Below are 20,305 nucleotides of genomic sequence, written 5' to 3' on the forward strand. Positions count from 1 at the left end.
CATCTCCCAACATCCTGCTGTGCTGACGCAGGCTTCCGAGAGAGACTTTGGGTACCCGCACTTATTTCACAAATTAAGCATTGCGCAGTCAGACAAATTCTATTTCACTTTTTATTAATATCAACCACTTTGCATAGTGGGTGAAGCTTGAATGGCTACTTTAAGCCACACCAACTTACCTAGGTCCATGCGTGATGTCCTGCTCCAGTCCAGGTTTTTTCTATGAATTCTGAGACGTGTAGTCTTTTTTGTTCCATTATAAAACATGGACTACAAGTCCCAGAATTCAAAGAAGAAAAAAACCTGGACAGTAGCAGCATATCACGCATGGATCTGGGAAACTTGGTCGCCATGCACTTTAAATCAGTATTTAATATTACTACTTTCTGATGAGTGTTGGGTAAAAGGGGGTGCAGGGGAGGGTGAGGCTACAGGCTTGAAGATGGCATGTTCCAGACCCGGCATCGTAGCCTTTTATTAACTGCGAGGGCTTTCGTTGTTACTAGTTCTTACAGTCCAGGTTCTTCCTTTGCATTCTGGTACCCATGGCTTTGATTGTCTCATCTCAAAACAAATATGCAGGACGACAAGTTTCAGAATATATGGTGATTGCATAGGGCTACCACCTTACTCCAGGCTATTACGGACACTGTTGCCATAACTTTTCACCTACAAGTCACTGGTTTCAGGAGTTAGGTTAGTGCAGTAGAAGTGAAACAGGACTACAACACCCAGAATGCATCTTTATCACACAAAAGTCCAGGCCTGGAAAAAGTTATTCGTAATGACTAAGGGTGGGCGTAGTATGCGTAGTGGGGCTACGCGAAGCTACCCAAAGTGGGCATGAAACTATGCCCACCCACGCACTTCGCGTAGCCCCACTACGCGCCACCCGTTGTCCTCTCCTAAATACCTAATTAAGGCTAAATATACTACAAAAGTAAATTAAAGGCACTTACCTGGTCCGCGGCGTCCCGGGTCTCCCTCTTCTCTATTGTGCCGCCGCGTCTTCCATCCTAATGCGCATGCACAACCGCCCGTGCATGCGCATTTCTCGCGAAAAATGCGCATGCGCGGGCGTCCACGCATGCGCATTGGGATCGAAGACGGCGGCACGAAAGAGAAGAGGGAGCCCCGGGATGCAGCAGACCAGGTAAGTGCCTGTAATTTACTTTTATAGTATATTTAGCTTTAATTAGGTATTTGGGAGAGGGCGGGAGGGAGGCGGGTTGCAGGCAACTTCGCTCCGTCCACGGAGCGTGCGTAGTGTTGCCTACTAGGCCTACTTTGCAAAATGCAAAGTAGGCAACACTACGTACACTCCGTGGGCGGAGCGTAGTCCTGCGCCCAGGGTTAGTAATGACCTGGAGTGAGGTGGTCATCCTAGGTACGAAGAGCTACTCTACCCTTCAAAGGACAGCTGTGTTTACTATCTAAGGACAGAAATATCTCACCAAAGCAGCTTCACAGCAGCAGCGTTTCAGTTCATGGTTTCCTGGGCTACTTTTTTGTGTCAGTTGTTGACTTCCTGTCATATTTCTGGAAATTCTTGGTTTCCAGTCTCGGTTCCCTTGTATTGTGGTCAGTGTGAGAGAAGTGCAAGTCTCGACGGAAATACTTCTGGCCGTTCATAAAAAACAGAATTTCAACTTTTGGTCGGATAATGAGGCACACGTCACACAATCTGTGTCAAGCGCTCATGCTTCCCAGGCCTATGTGTGAGGAGCTCACCCAACACACGTCTGCTTTGAATTCTGGGACTTGTAGTCCTGTTCATTCCATTATAAAATCAGGACTAAAAGTGCCAGAATGAATAGCTAAAAACGGGCACTGGTTGGCTCACATATCGACCTGGGAAACTCGAAAAAGTTGCTTGCGTGTATAAACCGATCTCCGCTGGGGTGTACTACCCCTCTACAACGGCATAGTCCACTTAGGGTAAGGATACTGGGTCCTAGTAGTGCATAAGTCTCACACACACAAGCTCTGCACAGATCTGCGCCTTTGGGGTAAGGGTACTGTGTCCTAGGAGTACACTCAGGGCTTTAAGTGGAATAAAAAATCTGGGGGGGGGGGGTCTCCGGGGGGCGTGGTCAATGTAGTTAAGGGCGTGGCTTAAAAACACATAAGCTAAAAGTTTATGCTTAGCATAGTGCGCCGCGTGACTTGTATTTTGTTGTTTCTGTCATTGCATCCAGATATATGATACAACAAGTAACATCATACTTACAACAAGTCAAGAAAACTGGCTTTGTCAATGGTTGTTAGTTGCATAAGATAAATAAGGAGCAACTGTGGCTTGTATGTATGTGTGTATATATATATATATATATATTTTGAAAAAGCTTCCACATAAAGCCCTGGTGACACCACAACAATGTTGCTGCACCTGAGTTCCGAAAAGAGAAGAGAAATCCAGAGAGAAACTGTCTCTCTTTAAAGGATTTCCCTTCCCCCACAACGCTTGAAAAACTCGCTTCGAGGCCTCCTTACCAAAACTGCCGCTGCTCAGACCCGGTGAGCCCCGAGGCAGAGAGATTTTAAGACATGGACAAGTGGGCATTTGCCCAGAGCCCCCACCTTCCAAGGGGTCTCCTGGGGAAGTGAACTTTCTCTCTGTGGCACACGGACAGCGCCCTTGGAGTACATGGACAATGTCGTGGGAGTACAGGCGTCACGCGTAACTCCTCCAATGGGCCAGACCCTCAAAAGCCTGACGGGACTAAAGCGCATCATCGGAGTTTTTTAAAAATGTTTAATAAGCTTTATTGATATATGGTTGGTACTCATGAAACATAGGCCTAAATATAACAAGTTAGATAATAACCAACATATGAGATACAACGAGGCACTAAAACACAGTAGAAAGCTGTTTACAAGCATCACCAGAGTTTGAAAATGTGGTTTAGGAAGCAATTGTTTACAAATTGCAGATTACATTCGAAATATACATGTTGCATAATATGTGTTAATTCTGGATGGAAATTATGCACCTTTTCATGGCCTGGAGAGTCAGAATGGACTTTCCAAGGGGAACCTAAAAAATGTACTGAAACTACCCAGTGTTACTCGTATCGCTCACTTAGATTACTTTCCCAAAAAAGTAATCCTGACTGGAGTGTGGGTGAGCGGAAAGCTACATCGTTACTTTCACCAGGCCGTGTTCAGGGCTGTGAGAGGGGGTTACACCCCGAGCAGTCCTGCTGCCGGCCGGGGTTGGGGTGCTCTGTCGGAGCAGCGAGTCCTATTTAAAAATCCAAACGTACCCTGAGCTGTTATCTCACTTCCGGGTTTCACACGTGATGACCTTTGAGCTGGATACCAAGAGGTGTTATATAACACGCTTATCATTCTGGAATGTTGGCCGGTTCCATAATTACATAAACTCACTTGTCTTTTGGTGTTAAATAATTAGTGAGTCAGCTAAATGTTATGTATCTTATACACCTTACACGAATTAAAACACCAGTCATCTCGCCCTGATTACATGGAGAAATGCATACCTGTGTGACAGGTGCGCAACCAACCGAGCTGTCCCACCTGGGCTCGAGTCTACATACATGGTCTTGGGTGAGTGGTCTGGCTGACGTGCGCCGAGGTCTTGGTAAAACAGATGGTGCAGCCCTGTGTCTGTTACATGGTACATTCCGAGGTCACCCCTTGGACCAGGGATGCTGAGTCTTGGAAGAATCCTGGCCAAGGCTAATTCTCTGTCACGTGCTGCCTGGCACTCTTCAGTTCCCTCGTGCTCAGTCTTGCCCAGGTCCCCGCCCATCCTTGACATCACACGATCCGCCAGGGTCTTTGGAACCATTCACCTTCTTTGCACACTGGGAGGGCGATTTGCCGTCTGTAAGAGGATTTTCTCCATAATCTGGACAAGGCCATGAATATATCCCGAGGCGGCCTCTCTTAAATCAGGATGGACCACAGGTCACCTTCGCCGAGACTGACTCCACCACAAGATGGCGCCCAATCTACCACCCATGCCATTCTCCTGAATGAGACACGACTGACTCTATCCCAGCCCTACCTATCTTAAAGAGACCACAGCCTTGGGAGGTCTCGCAATTTTAATGTATTGTATTGTATTGTAATTGCATTTATATAGCGCTTACTACCCCTGATGAGGCATCAACGTGCTTTTTTGGTGAGTAGCACGCTACTCCAGGGCCCATAGAGGATTAGTGTTGAATTAGTATAGTGAAACATGCAAGTAATGTTAAGTGGTGGATAGGTTAGTCAGTTATTTGGATTCGGAAGGATAGCAGAAGGATAGAAAAGGGAAAAAGGTTTGTGTTTATATAGCGCTTGTTACCCCTGATAGGGTGTTGAAGCACTTTTTTGGGGGGGGGGGGGGGGGGGGGGGCGAGTAGCACGCTATTCCGGAACCCCATAAAGGATTTGTGGTGAATTAGTATGGTGAAATATGAAAGATCTGTATTAATATACAAACTTTCTAGGTCACCACATTATATGGTAAAGCCGCTTATGTGTTTGGAAATTGGGTACAGTGAATGACTTGGGTTAGCAACAAATTACATAAAACTACAAACATACCAGCATATGTTGTGTACGGGAGAGATTCACAAGTTAACCTATTCCAACTTTTTACAGTTCAGAAATCAGAATTGGGTGGTGGAAAAGAAAGTTTATATTTTTACATAAACATCACAGTGCTTCTGCGGATATGAACTGCTGTTTCAGGTTTCTTGGGAACTATTGCATTTTGATTTAAATTGAATTAGAAAAACTAACAAAAACGAATAAGTATCAGTATCAGTATCAGTATCACAAAGCTTTATTCGATTTTGAAAATTAAAATCATAAAAGCATACAGACAAATACCACAATACATTCTACAAACATTTGAAAATAAATCTCATAATAGCTTTAGGTTTGCACAGTTAACGTGTTAAACGTACTTTGCACTACCTTTAGGCAACATTATAAGTCTCAATAATCCCAAAAATTTAGTAGTCCAAAAGATTTAGTAATTACGATACAGAGGACTGTAAAAAGACGGTTTGGGACAGTTAGTAGGCAGTGAAAGACTATTGCCATTGGTTACATGGGTTCCTCTGCCCACTGGGATGTTTATCAAAGCCCCGTGTACTGGTTGAAAGATTATAGGGCATGTAAGGGTAAAAATCATATAGATCCCAAATAGAAATAAGACCATCTTCATTTTGAGGTAGCCATGTCTGCAGGTATGGCACAATGTGTCTACTCCTAAATCGGATCAGGATCAAATCCCCCAAAATGTCTTTTTTAAGGGGTCCAAGCCATCCCACCCTCCGGACACTTAATATGCGGCCATCAAGATGGTAAGGCAGAGGTCTGTTTTTGGATAACCAGAACTTGACCTTGTTCATAAGTTCAATGTGACTCTCAGTTTTGCCTTTTGTTAGTTCAGGGACTCCCGATAGAACTATTACAAAAGGCGCTGCTTCTGGCGGTAAATGTATATGGGTGGTTCGCACATATTTGGGTGGGACGTGGCGTGGTGTTGTCACTTTTAGGGGGCCTTTGGGTTTGGTGGGCAACAAGGAAGTGGTGGTTGAGAGTTGAATAGGCGCCGCATCCTGAGAAGTAATCGGGTTAGATAGATTTGTAAGGGTGGATGTCGGCGAGGAGTCAGTTGTAGCGACATGGGCTGATGGTTTCAAGAAAGATCCAATGGAACTCTCCAGGCCCGTGAGCTTATTCTCTAGCGTATTGATTTTATCCATCAAGGGGTGTATTAAAGATTTCAGCATTTGCTCGATCATGGACAGAAGGGCCTGCTGGGGAGATGATAACAAATCGTCCAGATGAGCAACAGGTGGCACAGTAGGAGGAGAATTAATTAAAGTTGGAATTGGACTTACAGAAAGTTTATCAGGTTTTTGACATCTCGTAAGACTCCCATTGTCTTTGAACCCCTCGGTCTTCCTTTTGGCATGGGTGTCCCTGAAAGGTATAGATTCCAACTCCCTTGTAGGTGATAGTGAGCTGCTATGTTTTCGCGTGGGGGAGAGTACTGCTGGGACATATTTGACCTTGCACAGACTATTTAGGTCCTCCAGCCATGGGAAGTTAGATGGTGAGTGTGCAAATATGTCATCTGGGATTGTATTGGGCATTACCCCTGCTTTGGAGTTGGGCATGTGGTTATAAAATACACGTTCGTAATTTACCTCAGAATAACAGCCAAGAGGTGTGGCCCGTCCACGTCCTCCTATGTCCGATGAGGGCCGTAGAGGGCCCGCCCTTTGCCCGGGCTTCGCCCGGCGCTCCCGCGCGCGACTCGCGGTGCGAGAGGTTCTCCCGCCTTTGTCCCGCGCCTCCGGGCGCTCCGCTGACGTCACCCGACCGCCGGGGCACCTGGGGGATGTAGTCCCTTGCCCTCGCGACGGTCGGGTTGCTGGCAAAATGAAGTTTTCCGCCGTTCCCCTCACGGCACCGGGATCGTGTGTCAGGACCTCCCCTGTGGTGGCAGCTTTCCCCCAGAGCGCTCACAACAGCGCTCGGCTCTCCCGCCTTTGTCCCGCGCCTCCGGGCGCTCCGCTGACGTCACCCGACCGCCGGGGCACCTGGGGGATGTAGTCCCTTGCCCTCGCGACGGTCGGGTTGCTGGCAAAATGAAGTTTTCCGCCGTTCCCCTCACGGCACCGGGATCGTGTGTCAGGACCTCCCCTGTGGTGGCAGCTTTCCCCCAGAGCGCTCACAACAGCGCTCGGCTCTCCCGCCTTTGTCCCGCGCCTCCGGGCGCTCCGCTGACGTCACCCGACCGCCGGGGCACCTGGGGGATGTAGTCCCTTGCCCTCGCGACGGTCGGGTTGCTGGCAAAATGAAGTTTTCCGCCGTTCCCCTCACGGCACCGGGATCGTGTGTCAGGACCTCCCCTGTGGTGGCAGCTTTCCCCCAGAGCGCTCCAATAAGGCTTATTATACATTTTCAATATCTTGGGACTCAGCGAATTTGTGCCGCTTTGTGGTTGTGTTGTGGCTGGGTATTTGACTCCCCGGAATGTGTGCAGTAGATTCTACCAGACCTAGTCCATGCTATAGTTTCAAAATAATCACTGGTTATGTAAATGTTTTTAGTTTGCATTTAGTGTATCCACTTTTATCTCATGTGGAGGTCTTGTTTTGCCTTGCTTCGGCCTTCTGTTCCCAGGCAGAGACAGGTTGTGGCTCTACCTATTCCATCCTATTGTGTATTTGGAAACAGTTTGTTGGTTTCCCGTCCCTCCCACACTTGCTATACTTGCCATGCCAATATTTGATGTCTGAGATAGGTAGATGGTTGCTTGTCTTTCTCCTTCCTTCTGAAACAGTTTCCAACACGTTTCGGTCTTTGAGGTCACTGAACGGTGGACTTCATCTTTCCTTAAACAGTGATGGTTTGTTCTATATCAAGTACCATGAGAATTAGGCAGGTGATGGTCTGTTGTCCCTCACTTTGGTGTTCTCTTTGTGTCACACAGTGAAAGGTGTAGGCGGATGTTAGTGAGTTTATTGAAAGTGATGTTCTGATCTGTGTGCTTTCAGGATATCAAATGACCCCTTAGTGACCTCAGGGAAAGTAAAGAAGAGCAAGAAAAAGATATCCGAACAGAAGAAATCCCGAAGCCTGGAAGAACCGAGTGTCCCTGAAACCCCGAAGACCGTAAAGAACTCACCCCTCACCAGGTAAGAGACATTCCTTCTCCACATTTCTTTCTTCCTCCCCATGCCCCATAAACACAGTAAATCTGCAGTTAGCATTGAGCAGGCCAATGAATAGTTTTCGCTGGATAATTGCCATCACCCTCGCCATGGGCCTATCCCACCTGGACTATTGCAACAGGTTGTACACCGACCTCCCCTGAAACTTCAGAGAGGTCAAAACTATGCAGATCGCCTCCTGTTCAGCTTGGAATAAATCAATTAATCAAGTGCGGCAAATCACCCATGCGTTTCTAAAAGTGCTGGAATGGAATGGAAGGACCACCTCACTCTTGCCCTGGGATCCCTCATCTGTCTTCTAGCAAAAGCAAAACCGTGCCCCTCCAAAAGGCTCCACATAGCTGCACACAGCTTCTTAATGGAACCCTTTTTTCCTTGCCAACTGACCACAAAGCAAGCCTCACGTCTGCTTATTTTTGTAGCCTTGGTGGATGTGACCTGTTGCTCGTACACAAGAGGGTGATAGATCTTTCTGTTCTCACCTTGGCAAAGCACAGTGGGCTCAGTTGAGGTTTCACCATCTTTCTAAAGGTTAGAGACCCTCACATCTCTCCCTTCTGCTGTGTAGACAGGGCTTAATTTGAGACGCTAGTTTCTGGTGCTCAGCACCGGCACTTAGTTGTCAACACCAGCACTTATGACAGTGCACTATATGATGGTGATGTTTTTCTAGTTTAGAGATGAGCAAATCACAAACATTAATAATAACTAATACCTCCTGCCCAAGCCATCCATACATCTTTGAGGCCTGGAGTAGTCTTAATTGCCACACTTGTTGGAGTGTGATGATTAGTTGTGTGTTCCTGTCAGTGTCAGGGGCAATGGATGGTTCAAGTTGCAGTGGCCTCATGACGAAAGCCCTGGCACTGAATATCTTACAAATCAAGCACTGTGTGTAGACTTTTTGCTGGGCCATCTCTTATGCACCTCTTCCCTTTCATGGGATCACGTGGTATCTTCTCACCAATGTACACCCTCACGTGGAATGTCTTGTTGCTTATTCTCCGTGATGTGTTATTCTCAAATTGGTACGTGTTAGGTGCCCTGCTGAACAGATCTCACCGCTTTCGTTGGCTCAATTGTATTTCTTTGCTGCGGTTACCTGCTGCATCTCCTCACTTTTTTGGGGGTAGTGACATTATCATGTGGGTTGTGACCATTATCATACACGCCTGTACACACATGTACACATCCCTAACTTCTATCAACTTCATCTACCAAAATAAACCTGATGAAATGCCTTGAACTGTTTCCTGAGATCAATGATTAGAGCGGCAGACCCTGATGCAGAGGTCTAGCCCGGGACCAGGGTTCAATTCCCTGCCTCGGTGGGTCTTGGGCTCAAAATTCCACGGACCTGATAATTCTCGCCTTGGTGCCTATTCCAATCATGGAGTCCCACTCTGCAACTCTGGGCAATAGCTTGCTTAATCTGCACAACGGCCCCCACAACGCTAAGGATGCCTGGCCTCCACCTTGGGGGTGCCCACGAGTGGACGCCTCACAGGGAAAGCCAGGATGGGTTCCACAGCGGTATTCGTACAAGCGCCTTGAGACCCTTGCGGGTGAGTAGTGCGCTATACAAGTATCAATTTACAATTTACAATATACAACCCAATAACCAACAATGTGTAACACTAGCCAATAACCACAGAATTAACCTCTAAATTTGGGTTGATTATGGAGCAGCATGCTACCTGCCCTAGAGTGCTTTGACACCTTGTTGGGTGTAGTAAGCGCTATATAAACCCACTTATAATACATACATTTCTCAGAAGCGATCACATGCTGTCTCTCTGTTCTAAGAAAGCCACGAAGGGTCTCCCCAGAGGTCATGGTGTGCACCTCCTAGGTCGAATGTATAATGGTATTTCTCCCTCTGCAAGTGGTCACGTGCCATTCTCCCATTTCCCAACCCCCCCAAGCCCATGTCATGGACCCCTCTCTTAATGACTCTGATTTCATGCTTTTTATTTCCTTACAGATCAAAAACATATGACTTGACTACCGCCAAAAGTCTGGAAAATGAACCTGGTCTTGAAAGGAGGAAGTCGTCATCATCAAACGTAAGAATACATTATATTTTTTAGCGGCACCTTCACATTGGACGTCTAGTTGTCCTGTTGACTAGAGGCGGTGTTTAGTGGTGAATGTAAGAGCCGATACTAGGCCTGGGCGTACAGCAAGACCAGAGCCTAGGGCAGGAATCCAGGAATAAGGTTCACGCCCAGAATCCAGAGCGGGGTTACAGCAAGAGCCAGACCATTGTATAAGATCATCGCAAGACCAGATTAAAAAGGGGAAACAACCTTTACAACGCAACTTTTACAACGCACTACCATTAAAACAAAACTTTAACAACGCAACATCCATTACAACGCAACAATCATTACAACGCAACATCCATTACAACGCATGACACTACAGCGCATGACACTACAACGCATGACACTACAACGCATGACACTACAACGCATGACACTACAACGCATGACACTACAACGCATGACACTACAATGCAGTCATTACAACGCATACCATTACAACGCATAGCATTACAACACATAGTACCCTTACACTATCCAACACTTACCCTACTGTTGCACCCCCTGGAGTTAGAATAGTAATTTTTACCCCTACACTATCCAACACTTACCTTACATGCAATGTAATGTTATGCGTTGTAATGGCATGCGTTGTAAATGTAGTATGCGTTGTAGTGGAATGCGTTGTAAAGGTAGTTTCAAAGTATTCGTTGTAATGGTATGCGTTGTAATGGATGTTGCGGTGTAAAAAATGCGTTGTACAGGTAGGCATTGTAAAAGTATGCGTTGTAACGTCATAAATCCATTAAAAAGACCAACATCTAAGTGATCCAATCTAGAGTCGATGAAAGGATAACGAGGTCCCTCCAGGAGTCAAGAACAGCTTCGAGGGAACCAGTGCAAGGCTAGAGAGGCGCCTCCAAGAGTCGAGAACAGCGTCTAGAGGATAAAACCTGGGGCCAATGCAAGGATAGAGAGGGGCCTCCAAGAGTCGAGAACACCGTCTAGCCGATAAAACCTGGGGCCAATGCTAGGATAGAGAGGCGCCTCCAAGAGTCGAGAACACCATCCAGGGGATCATAGCTAGAGTAAAAATGGTGGTGTGTAGTGACACCAAGAATGCACACCAGAATGGGGGAGATCCAACTTAGAGCAAATTGTGTAACCTTTATTTGTCACACCAGAAGTGAAGTCCAATGTTTAAGGGAGCAAATTTAGTCCACACAAAGGTACAGGGCCGCCGCCGAGTACAGACCCAGATCTAGGGCGGGCTCAAACCTACAACCAATGAAAAGTTGTAGGGGCCACGGCACTAGTCAGGACCGCGACCGAGGGAATTTAAACCTAGAGTAAATTCAAGGGTCAGGACAGTGTTCCTAATCATATCCAGCCTAGGCTGTACGGTATTGCTAAACACAGGGCCCCCGCTACCCCACCCCTGGCTAGTGCCCAGTCCTGTTGCACGCCCTAAAGCCGGCCCTGTGTGGGGTGTTACACCCCCTACAAAAATGTATTTTGTAGTAAATAGAAGGGCAGAGATGCTTTCAGTCTGGTATGGCGAGGTGTCTGTTGGAACACACACACACACACACATACACACTCACACTCACACACACTCACACACTCACACACACTCACACACTCACACACACTCACACACTCACACACTCACACACTCACTCACTCACACACTCACTCACTCTCTCACACTCTCTCACACTCTCTCACACTCTCTCACACACTCTCACACCCTCACCCGGTTAGTTTCAAAAGTATTGTGTTTTGAGTGCCTCCAACAATCCGCCCTCCTCTCTCTTTCCACTGCCTCTTCAGCCCCCCTCGTGTCCTGCTTCTCATCATTTCTTTTAGCAGGCTATGCCAGCCTGAATGTTGGGGAATCTGAAGCTTACATCCCTCCTCCCCCAAATCTTACTGACCTCGCTACGCCCGTGCCTAAGTGCCAGAGGTGGGTACCACCAGCAGGGGCAGCCCTGCTCCCCAGAACCTGGGGCCAATAAACACTATTCAAGCCACAATGGTTCAGGAAAGATATTTCTTAAGCAGATTTTTTTTTCTCAAAAGACAACATATATAACAATAGATTCAAGACCATAAAAAAGGTACCCACAATAATTAAAAGCAAAAAGCATTCATGGCTGAGAAATATCACAAAGACACGTGTTATATGTTGTGCTTTGAGAAAACTTTCTGCTTAAGAAATGTCTTCCCTGAGCCATAAGTACCAGAGGTGGCAAGTGTGACATTCTGTACTCTTGAGCCAATAATGGCCGTGCTGGTTTGAACCCTTCTGACTGCCTTACCTGCATCCTATTTGCTGCTGAGAAGTTAAGGGCTGGGTGGATAGAGACAGTGGACAGGGCCTTTCGGACTCTTTACTCTGCTGCCGCAGTTGCCAGGTCCCTGCTGGGTGAGCTGCTCCAGGCCAGGGGGGTTTTTCCTTTCCATTACGGGACTTGTGGTTTAATAATGGAGTAAGTAAGACTACAGGTCCCAGAAGCCACAGGTTAAAACCTGGAGTGGAGCAGCTCGTTATGCACGGACCAGGGACCCCTGGCAGCTATGATTTATGATCACTCCTGTGACCAGGGCTAGCAGGGGGTGCCAAAGGGCAAGTCAAGAAAAGTGGAAGGGGGGCACTTTCGTCTCCCTAAATGACGTCCAAGTAAATGGACTGAGAGGGTCGTTTCTGGTGGCGAGGGGTAACATGTTTATGGAGCAGTGATAGCCTGGAAAGGGGGGGGGGGGGGCGGGGATGAAATAGTGGTCAGAGCATGAAATTGGTGATAATCTCAGTGCTTTAAATGAGCTGGTACTGCCGGTACCGACACTTTTTTTTTATTTTGAGCGGGAGAGCACCGGCACTTCTTAAGAGTGACGTAATACTTTTAATTGGAGAGTACCAGCACTTCTCGGAAATAAGCAGGTACTCTGGCCCAGAGTGCCTGCACTTTTATTCATCAATGTAAAGCACTGGATAAACTGCAGTGAAAGAGCGGCAAGGGGGGGGGGGGGGGGGGGCGCAAATACTTTATACAAAGGTGCAACTTGTGTGCTGAATAGCCGGATGTTGGTTCTCGTGGTTCCCATTGGCGGAAGCCATGCCCAGTGTTTCCTGTTCATCCACCACGAAGTGTGGGAGTGTTGGCCCAGGGCACCCCCTATTGCGAAGCAGGAAGTCTCTTTGGTTTAGGGAGTGGTGAAAGCAGCCGGCGGCGGCGGAGTTTTCCTGTATTTCTGGAATGGGGGCGCTTGTGACGCAATGAAGGCGCGCGCGGGTGCCGGCGGCACCTCTGAGGCCCTTGTGCTCATTCCCCAGCCCTTGCGCAGCAAGCGTTGTGCAACCCTCCGGTCTCACGACACGTGAGGCGGCACGAGCAGGTCGCGCCTGTGTCTGCACAGGTGCGCTCAACCCAGGCACCCGCCTCGCTCTCAGCGCCCCCCTGACACTCTGTTTGATCTTGGCAAACTCTCCTGCCTGAGATAGCAAACCTGTGGAAATGCAGCCATGATCTCAAACATACAGGAGGCATATCTCTGTGACTAAAAGACCAAAGTTGCTTGGAATGTTCTATTGTTTCGTGATGTCATCTGAGGTTTAGAGACCTATTGTGGCGTCATTCACTGTAAGGCCCCTTTAAAGGAAGGTGGCGGCGCTTACTGCAGATGGCTTGATTCTAACAACTATATATAAGAAGACGGGGTGGCGCCTTATACTTCAAATACATTGTGAAATCTGTAACCCAGGATTTGTTTACACTGCTGAATGACACAACTATGTCGGTAAGATTAGAACTTATCTAGTTACTTGGGTAACTTGGTTACTGTTTACCTGTGGAAACAGTCACTAAGAGCGCTTGTCTTCGATGACACGAACCACGGCTTTAGGATCTTTCTGAAATGCTTAGGGTGGTAAAGTGATGTCATTTTGAGGGTAGGCAGCGGGTCCTGGACATGGGCAAGTGTTCCAGAACCCAGATCCTGTTTTTGAAAAATGACGGAGGCTTGACATTTTAGAAAGCAAGCTACTAGGGGCGGGACTTCCTGTTTGATGTTAAAGTGCAGGATGTATTTATTTGTAATGAGTTTTATATAGAACTGTATGTTACACCCTGGTAACTTCAGAATTTTAGAAGAGGTGACAAAATACAGTTACAAGCAGGGCTTGAAATGGAAAAATAAAAGTGCAGGTACTTTGTACCAGAGTACCTGTTTGTTTCTGAGAAGTGCCGGTGCTGTCCAATTAAAAGTATTACGTCACTCTTGAGAAGTGCAGGTACTCTCCCTCTCAAAATAAAAAAGTGCTGGTACTCCGTACCGGATAGAACAGGCCCATTTAAAGCACTGGTTACAGGAAAAGACGAGAAACATGGGCCTTGAATTCCATTCAGATGAGTATCTTGCATGTCTAGTGATTGGAAATGGCCGCCCTTGTTCAGTGCATAGTTTGGTAGACAGCAAGTTGGAAAAGTTCAATCTTAAGGAATTTCCGTAATCAGAAATAATTGGGCTTTAACCTTGTTGTTGGGTCAGGTAGGCGGAGCATGACCCAAGGTTTCTTGAAGGCGGGCACTTTCCGCAATGATTCTGTTGCTTATGCCGGAGTCTGCCTTATAAATAGGGCTCCCAGTTTTATGGTATTTTTTTTTGCCTTTCTATCTGTATTTATCCATATTTATGTTTTGCTAATTTTATCAGTATATTTCTATATTTATTTTGGGTTTTGTGGAAAAATTAAACGGAAATTAGTATATCTCCACATTTATTTAACCAATGAATATGCTCTCCTGCTTGAATGTTTGCCAGGTTTCCGTGCTGTGAACACCCGCAAAAGATTAATCAGTGCACTTATATCAATGTATGCACATTTCAGTATCAACTTTTTGCATATCTACAACTGTTAAAGCCTCTTTACTAAAATTCCTTTTTTTAACCCCGTTATCTATCAATCCAAACATCTATTGGCCTGGCAGTCATGGGAAATAGTAATTAGAGTTACTTAAAAAGTAACCCAATTTCTGTTTTAACCCGCATTTAAAAATAAATACAGACAAGAAAATGAATGTTTTCTGTCTGTATTTATCTGTAAAAATCAGTAAAAACGGAAAACAGGGAGCCTTACTTATAAATAATGTAGAGAACCTTGGAATTTGTTCCTGGCTCAACTGGGAGCCAGTGGTGAACCACAGGATGGTTTAGGCACAGTCTGACTGCCCGACTCTGCGGTCTTTGCAAGATAGCAACAAGTTTCTTGTGTAGAGCTGTAACAATGATGTTCCAGTTGTCAAGTTGTGCTGGGACATTGCTCGTCAGTTCCCCCAATATTTTAGTTTTGGCTTGCAGAGGTGGAGAGTGATACCATTGACTTCCGTGACTTGGACCCGAGTTCAGAGTCGCAGTATCCTCTGGTACCCGGCGGCTCCTAAACTCCGAGGCCATTCGAAAGCTAGACAGTGAGACCCAGTTCTTCCCGTGACAAGGAAGTCGATTTTATTTACCTTTATGCAAATTATGTTCTACTTCATCAAGTAGATAAACGGTCTAATCACGAGATGATGATGGTGGTGGTGGTATCTTGTGGGTGATTGTCTAGCCGGCATGATGTACCCGGACTTTTGTGTGATAAAGATGCATTCTGGGTGTTGTAGTCCTGTTTTACTTCCACTGAACTAACCTGACTAACACACCTGAAACCAGTGACTTGTAGGGGAAAAGTTCTGGCAACAGTGTCCGTAATGGCCTGGAGTAAGGCGGTCACCCTAATCCAATCAATGGTTTTGGAATATTTCTTTTGATATGACCGTCAAGAATGAACACAGAATTGTCCCGCATGGCATGCCTCAACAAATGCACTTTGTAGGAGGAGGAGATGGTGCCCACGCCATTGTCTGCTAACAAAGAACGGCTTTATTTGGGAGGTGCTCCGTGTAGACGGTAGCAAGCTGTTTATGAACTGTGTTAGTGCCCATTCGTAAGTAGTTCCATGCGCGTTTCCTACCGCCACCATCTTGCATCTTTAGAAGGCGAATATCTTGGAAGAGGCTGGGACCGATTTTCATTTGGTGACACCCAAGTAGATGGCAAGTGAGATGTTCCCAAATGACCCATATATCCTTGTGTGTTGATACTCTCCTTCGATGTCTAGTGCCATTGATCGAACCTTCTCCACTCTTTGAGTGAGATGTTTCTTGCTCTTTGGAGCTCCTCCCAGATTACAATAGGTCATTCCAGGAACCTGTTCCCAAATGACCCATATATCCTTGTGTGTTGATCTTCTCCTTCGATAGCGAGTGCCATTCATCGAACCTCCACTCTTTGAGCGAGATGTTTCTTGCTCTTTGGAGCTCCTCCCAGATTACTTTAAGGCATTCCAGGAACCTGTTCCCAAATGACCCATATATCCTTGTGTGTTGATCCTCTCCTTAGATGTCGAGTGCCATTCATCAAACCTCCACTCTTTGAGTGAGATGTTTCTTGCTCTTAAGAGCTACTCCCGGATTACAATGGGTCATTCCAGGAACCTGTTCCGAAATGACCTGTATATCCTTGTGTGGCGATCCTCTCCTGCAACGCTAGGTGCTTATCGGCGAGCCAACGCCCTGTTGACTCCGCAGGTAAATATGATGAATGCATCGCTATCAGACCAGCATAATGTTCTTAGGAATTATTCCTGGCTGACCTTTATGCTAAATTCTGGTAACGTGGGTGGATCCTTTCAAGATCCGCACGTAGACCATTGAATTCCTTATCCCTTGAAAGCCATGGAATGTTGTGCAGACATTTTTCATGAGATGCAACGGAAAGCGAATATTTAGGCAGGTAGCCCTAGGATACAATTTCCAGCAAGCTAACACTTTTGGCAAGTAGACAAGACCCGCCCTAATCTGTCAGGTACATGGCTCTGAATGATGTTCACAAGAGCAGGTGTTCCAGGGAGAATAAATGGGGCTGGACTTGAAGTGGGGCCTATTAGCTATATTTCAGATGTTACACAAGTGGAGTCCTCTGCAAGTAACCAATAAAGGTGGCATTGTCGAGGTTCCCACAGTGCATACAGTGGGGACCTGCGATGAACGGTGTACCATCTCGAAAGGTGCGTTTTTTCTTGCCTCTTTTGGGAAGTTCTATGGGAAATGTCACGAATTTGCAATGTTGTATGCTTGTCCACATTTATGTGGCTTTTTTTCAAATTCATGTCAAAAACAAACCCGCTGAGGAGAAATCTGCATACATTTTCCACCTCGGCTGGGTTTGATTAGAGTCAAAGTGATCCTGCAATGAGCAAATTTTGCGGTGGCGAAGGTGAACTTAAATGAGGCGGCTTTGCAAAACTTCACCGGTGTAAAAATATATTTTCACACTCAGTGTTGAGTTCACCATTGACACTATTGTTGCTAAACTCTATTCTATTCCCCTGTGATTTGAATGCTTTTCCCATTGGTGGCAGCGGAGAGAAGCCGCAGGCACAGCTGTGAGTTGACGGCAAAGTGAGAAGCTGTGTTAATCTTTTAAGCTGTCCATCTTCTCTCCCTGGTGATCCGACATGTATCCCAATCATGGTTGGCGCTGAGGGCTAATTAAAATAACTCTTGACTAGGCGGCCACTAACGAGCTGACGTGCCGCATCGCCACCTGCCAGCATGCCCGTCCCTGGGCGCTTCGGTAATAGCCGGTTGAGGCATTGCCACCTGAGATCAGTGGGGCTGAAAAAGCACATGGTCTATGGAGGTTTACAGACCAGGCAGACATCCAAAATGGAAGCATTTTTTTTTTGCAGTCTTATGTAACGTGAACTTCACCCAAAGGTATTGGAACGCTTTACATGAGCACCAGTTACATTACACAAGGACACATTCACTCCTAGGGAGGTTAAGTGATCGTCCCAGAATCACAGGATGTTGATGCCAAGACTCAAACCCGGATCCACAGTTCCAAAGCTGGCAGCTTTGGTTGTTATGCCACATCCATATAGTCTCTCTCCACTGGCCCCTGCCGCCTGCCTCTGAATGTTGCTCTCTTTCTCCCCTAGATCAGGCGCTTCCAACCCAACCCAAATTTCTATAACATGCTCATGGGGCTCTAAGTTTGTTGAAATCATTTAGAAGATTGCCGTTGTGAATAAATAAATGTATCTCTCTCTCTCTCTCTCTCTCTCTCTCTATATATATATATATATATATATATATATATATATATATATATATATATATATATTTTTTTTATAAATAAAAAATGAACTATTAATGTTGTAGTGGGACAATGTATCTTTGAGGCTCGAATTAATTGTTAAGGAGATGTTCTCTGTTGTCATTTTTCGATTTGTTACCTGTTCACCTCTCCTTACATTTAGCGTTTTCAGGGACCCTCCTCTGTTCTTGATTAGGTTCGTGCTAGAAATAAAATATACGACATACAATAGCGAACATTCTGTTGACTGTCACCCATTGGCACAGGGGCATACCTTAAACACCGTAAACACCGATACGTGCTGTGATTTTTGGACAACACCATTTTTCATGAGCACAAAAGAATTTAAAGTAATGTGATCAGTGTTTTTCTTTGATCTGAAACTTAAAGGACTGAATCTCAATATAATAACATGTGGTGATGCCGCCTGTCATTTAGAATCAAAGGTAATTAGTTCTTGATATAGAGTCATTTAAGTGTTTCATTTACTGTCATGGTAAAGCCAGCAGATAAATGTTGGGTTTTATGTTTTTATGTGTACTAATGCATGCATGGATAAATTGATATGAATCTACTTTATAACGTGGAAACAAATATTGCTAATAAGCTCTAAGCATTATCTAAAGAGTAAATGTGAATTGTATGGAAGGTGCTGCAAAGTCAATCCAGATCTGTAGCTAATTGCAGCAGCTGTAGGATGTCAGATTCAAAATATTATAATGTTGGCACGTTTGCGGAATTTTTATTTGGGAGCATGAAGAGGTGAAGAGAACCTCCTGTTACCCCCAGAAGTTGCTCAGCATCTGTCAGCCTAAAGTCAAGGTCAGGGCTAGGGTCGAAGGCAGAACAGCACGTGCACAGATGTCTTGTGGAAGCTGGTGCAGGATTTGCCATGTATCATGGAGAAATTAGCATCATTTCGGTGACCTGTATATTCACTCTTTGGGATACCCGCCTGCCCAGGAACTACCCATTTCTCGCCTCTTTCCCAATGTCGCTTGCTCGTCTGCCTGTGGAAGGGTCAGAGACATTGGGTGGGCCAGGGGGTAAGGCTGGAGAGCTTCTAAGACAGGGTTCACGTGGGACGGTGAGCAGCCTTTACAACGCAGGCATTACCACGCGCTGCCATTACTACGCTGCTATTACAACGCAAGTCATTACAATGACTTGCGCTGGAGGGCGCTGTTGGATAGGGAATAGTTTAATTTTCTATTCCAACACCTTCCCTACTGTAACGTGGGCTGGAGTTGGAATAGAAAATTAAACTATTCCACTATCCATTGTATCCGTTGTAACGACTTGCGTTGTAAAAACAGCGTTGTAATGGCACGCGTGGTAATAGCCCGCGGTGTAGTGTCATACAACCCGTGGGATAATTCTGTATTCCGTTACATTTATAAATGGGACTTGGCCTAAAACCAATATATTTATATTATATACAGCACCGTAACCCTTTTTTTCTTTTTTTTTTCTCTGTCTTTTTTTATTCATCCCAACTCTTCCATTTCCACCCCTCCCTCTCTTTTTCTAGTTACCCAAGCACAACATCACCTTCCACCGTGTCTTCAAAGAGGTGCCGGAAGATGAAGATCTCGTTGACTGTAAGTTTCGGCCCACTCTGAACCTTCACCAGGCTGTGCTCGTCGCCGAAACACTAATGTAATGCCCACTTCCTTCCTTTCTTCCCCTCCAGCCTTCTCCTGCGCATGGCAGAAAGAGGTCTTGTACCAGGGACGGCTCTACATCTCCCCAAACTACGTCAGTTTCTACTGCACCATGCTGCGGAAAGAGATCAAGGTGAGTCATGGCTGCAGGCCGTGTACAGAATGGAATTATCTGCACATCGGAGTCACTGTTTGTCTTTTGTCAGCATGCATGCATGCATGCGCAGGTGCAGATCTTGAAGCTAACACGTCGCTCATCTCCCATGTAACTGCATGCATTGCGTACCTCTTTTATCTGCATGCACAAGAGTTAATTCTAATATGCATGCATTGCTTATCTCTTTCAAATCTGCATGCAGAGGTGTTGACTCCCATTGCAGTATGCTTGCTGATATCGCCCTTTTGCTGCACGCACAGGCGAGGCGCTGATTCACATAGACTTACATTGCTAGTCTCTGTTAGCACTGCATGCACGGGTGACGATTCACATAGTCATGCATTGCTCACCTCTTCTCTGCAGCCACAGGTGCTCATTCCGATACACTTGCATTGCATATCTCTTTCCTTTACATGCACTTGTGCTGATTCTCGTACGATACATTGCTTATCTCTTCTTTTGCTGCATGCGCAGGTGCAGATTCGCATAGACTAAGCATCTGCAGCTGCGGAGAAGAGATGA

At 46.0% G+C, this 20,305-nt stretch overlaps 1 protein-coding gene across 4 annotated transcripts in view; it reads left to right on the plus strand.

Moving 5' to 3' along the window:
- LOC147673305 (GRAM domain-containing protein 2A-like) overlaps positions 1–20,305 on the plus strand; it is a 171,571-nt gene that overhangs the window by 134,175 nt on the left and 17,091 nt on the right. For all 4 annotated transcript variants that reach the window (XM_086947123.1, XM_086947124.1, XM_086947125.1 and 1 more), the window contains 4 exons: positions 7,536–7,676; positions 9,697–9,778; positions 19,494–19,563; positions 19,656–19,759. In XM_086947123.1, coding sequence (XP_086803249.1) covers positions 7,536–7,676; positions 9,697–9,778; positions 19,494–19,563; positions 19,656–19,759 — 397 coding nt within the window. The remainder of the gene's footprint in view (positions 1–7,535; positions 7,677–9,696; positions 9,779–19,493; positions 19,564–19,655; positions 19,760–20,305) is intronic.

The sequence above is a fragment of the Lissotriton vulgaris genome, chromosome 12 (genome assembly GCF_964263255.1).
Source record: "Lissotriton vulgaris chromosome 12, aLisVul1.2, whole genome shotgun sequence".
In the NCBI taxonomy this organism is placed as follows: Eukaryota; Metazoa; Chordata; class Amphibia; order Caudata; family Salamandridae; genus Lissotriton; species Lissotriton vulgaris.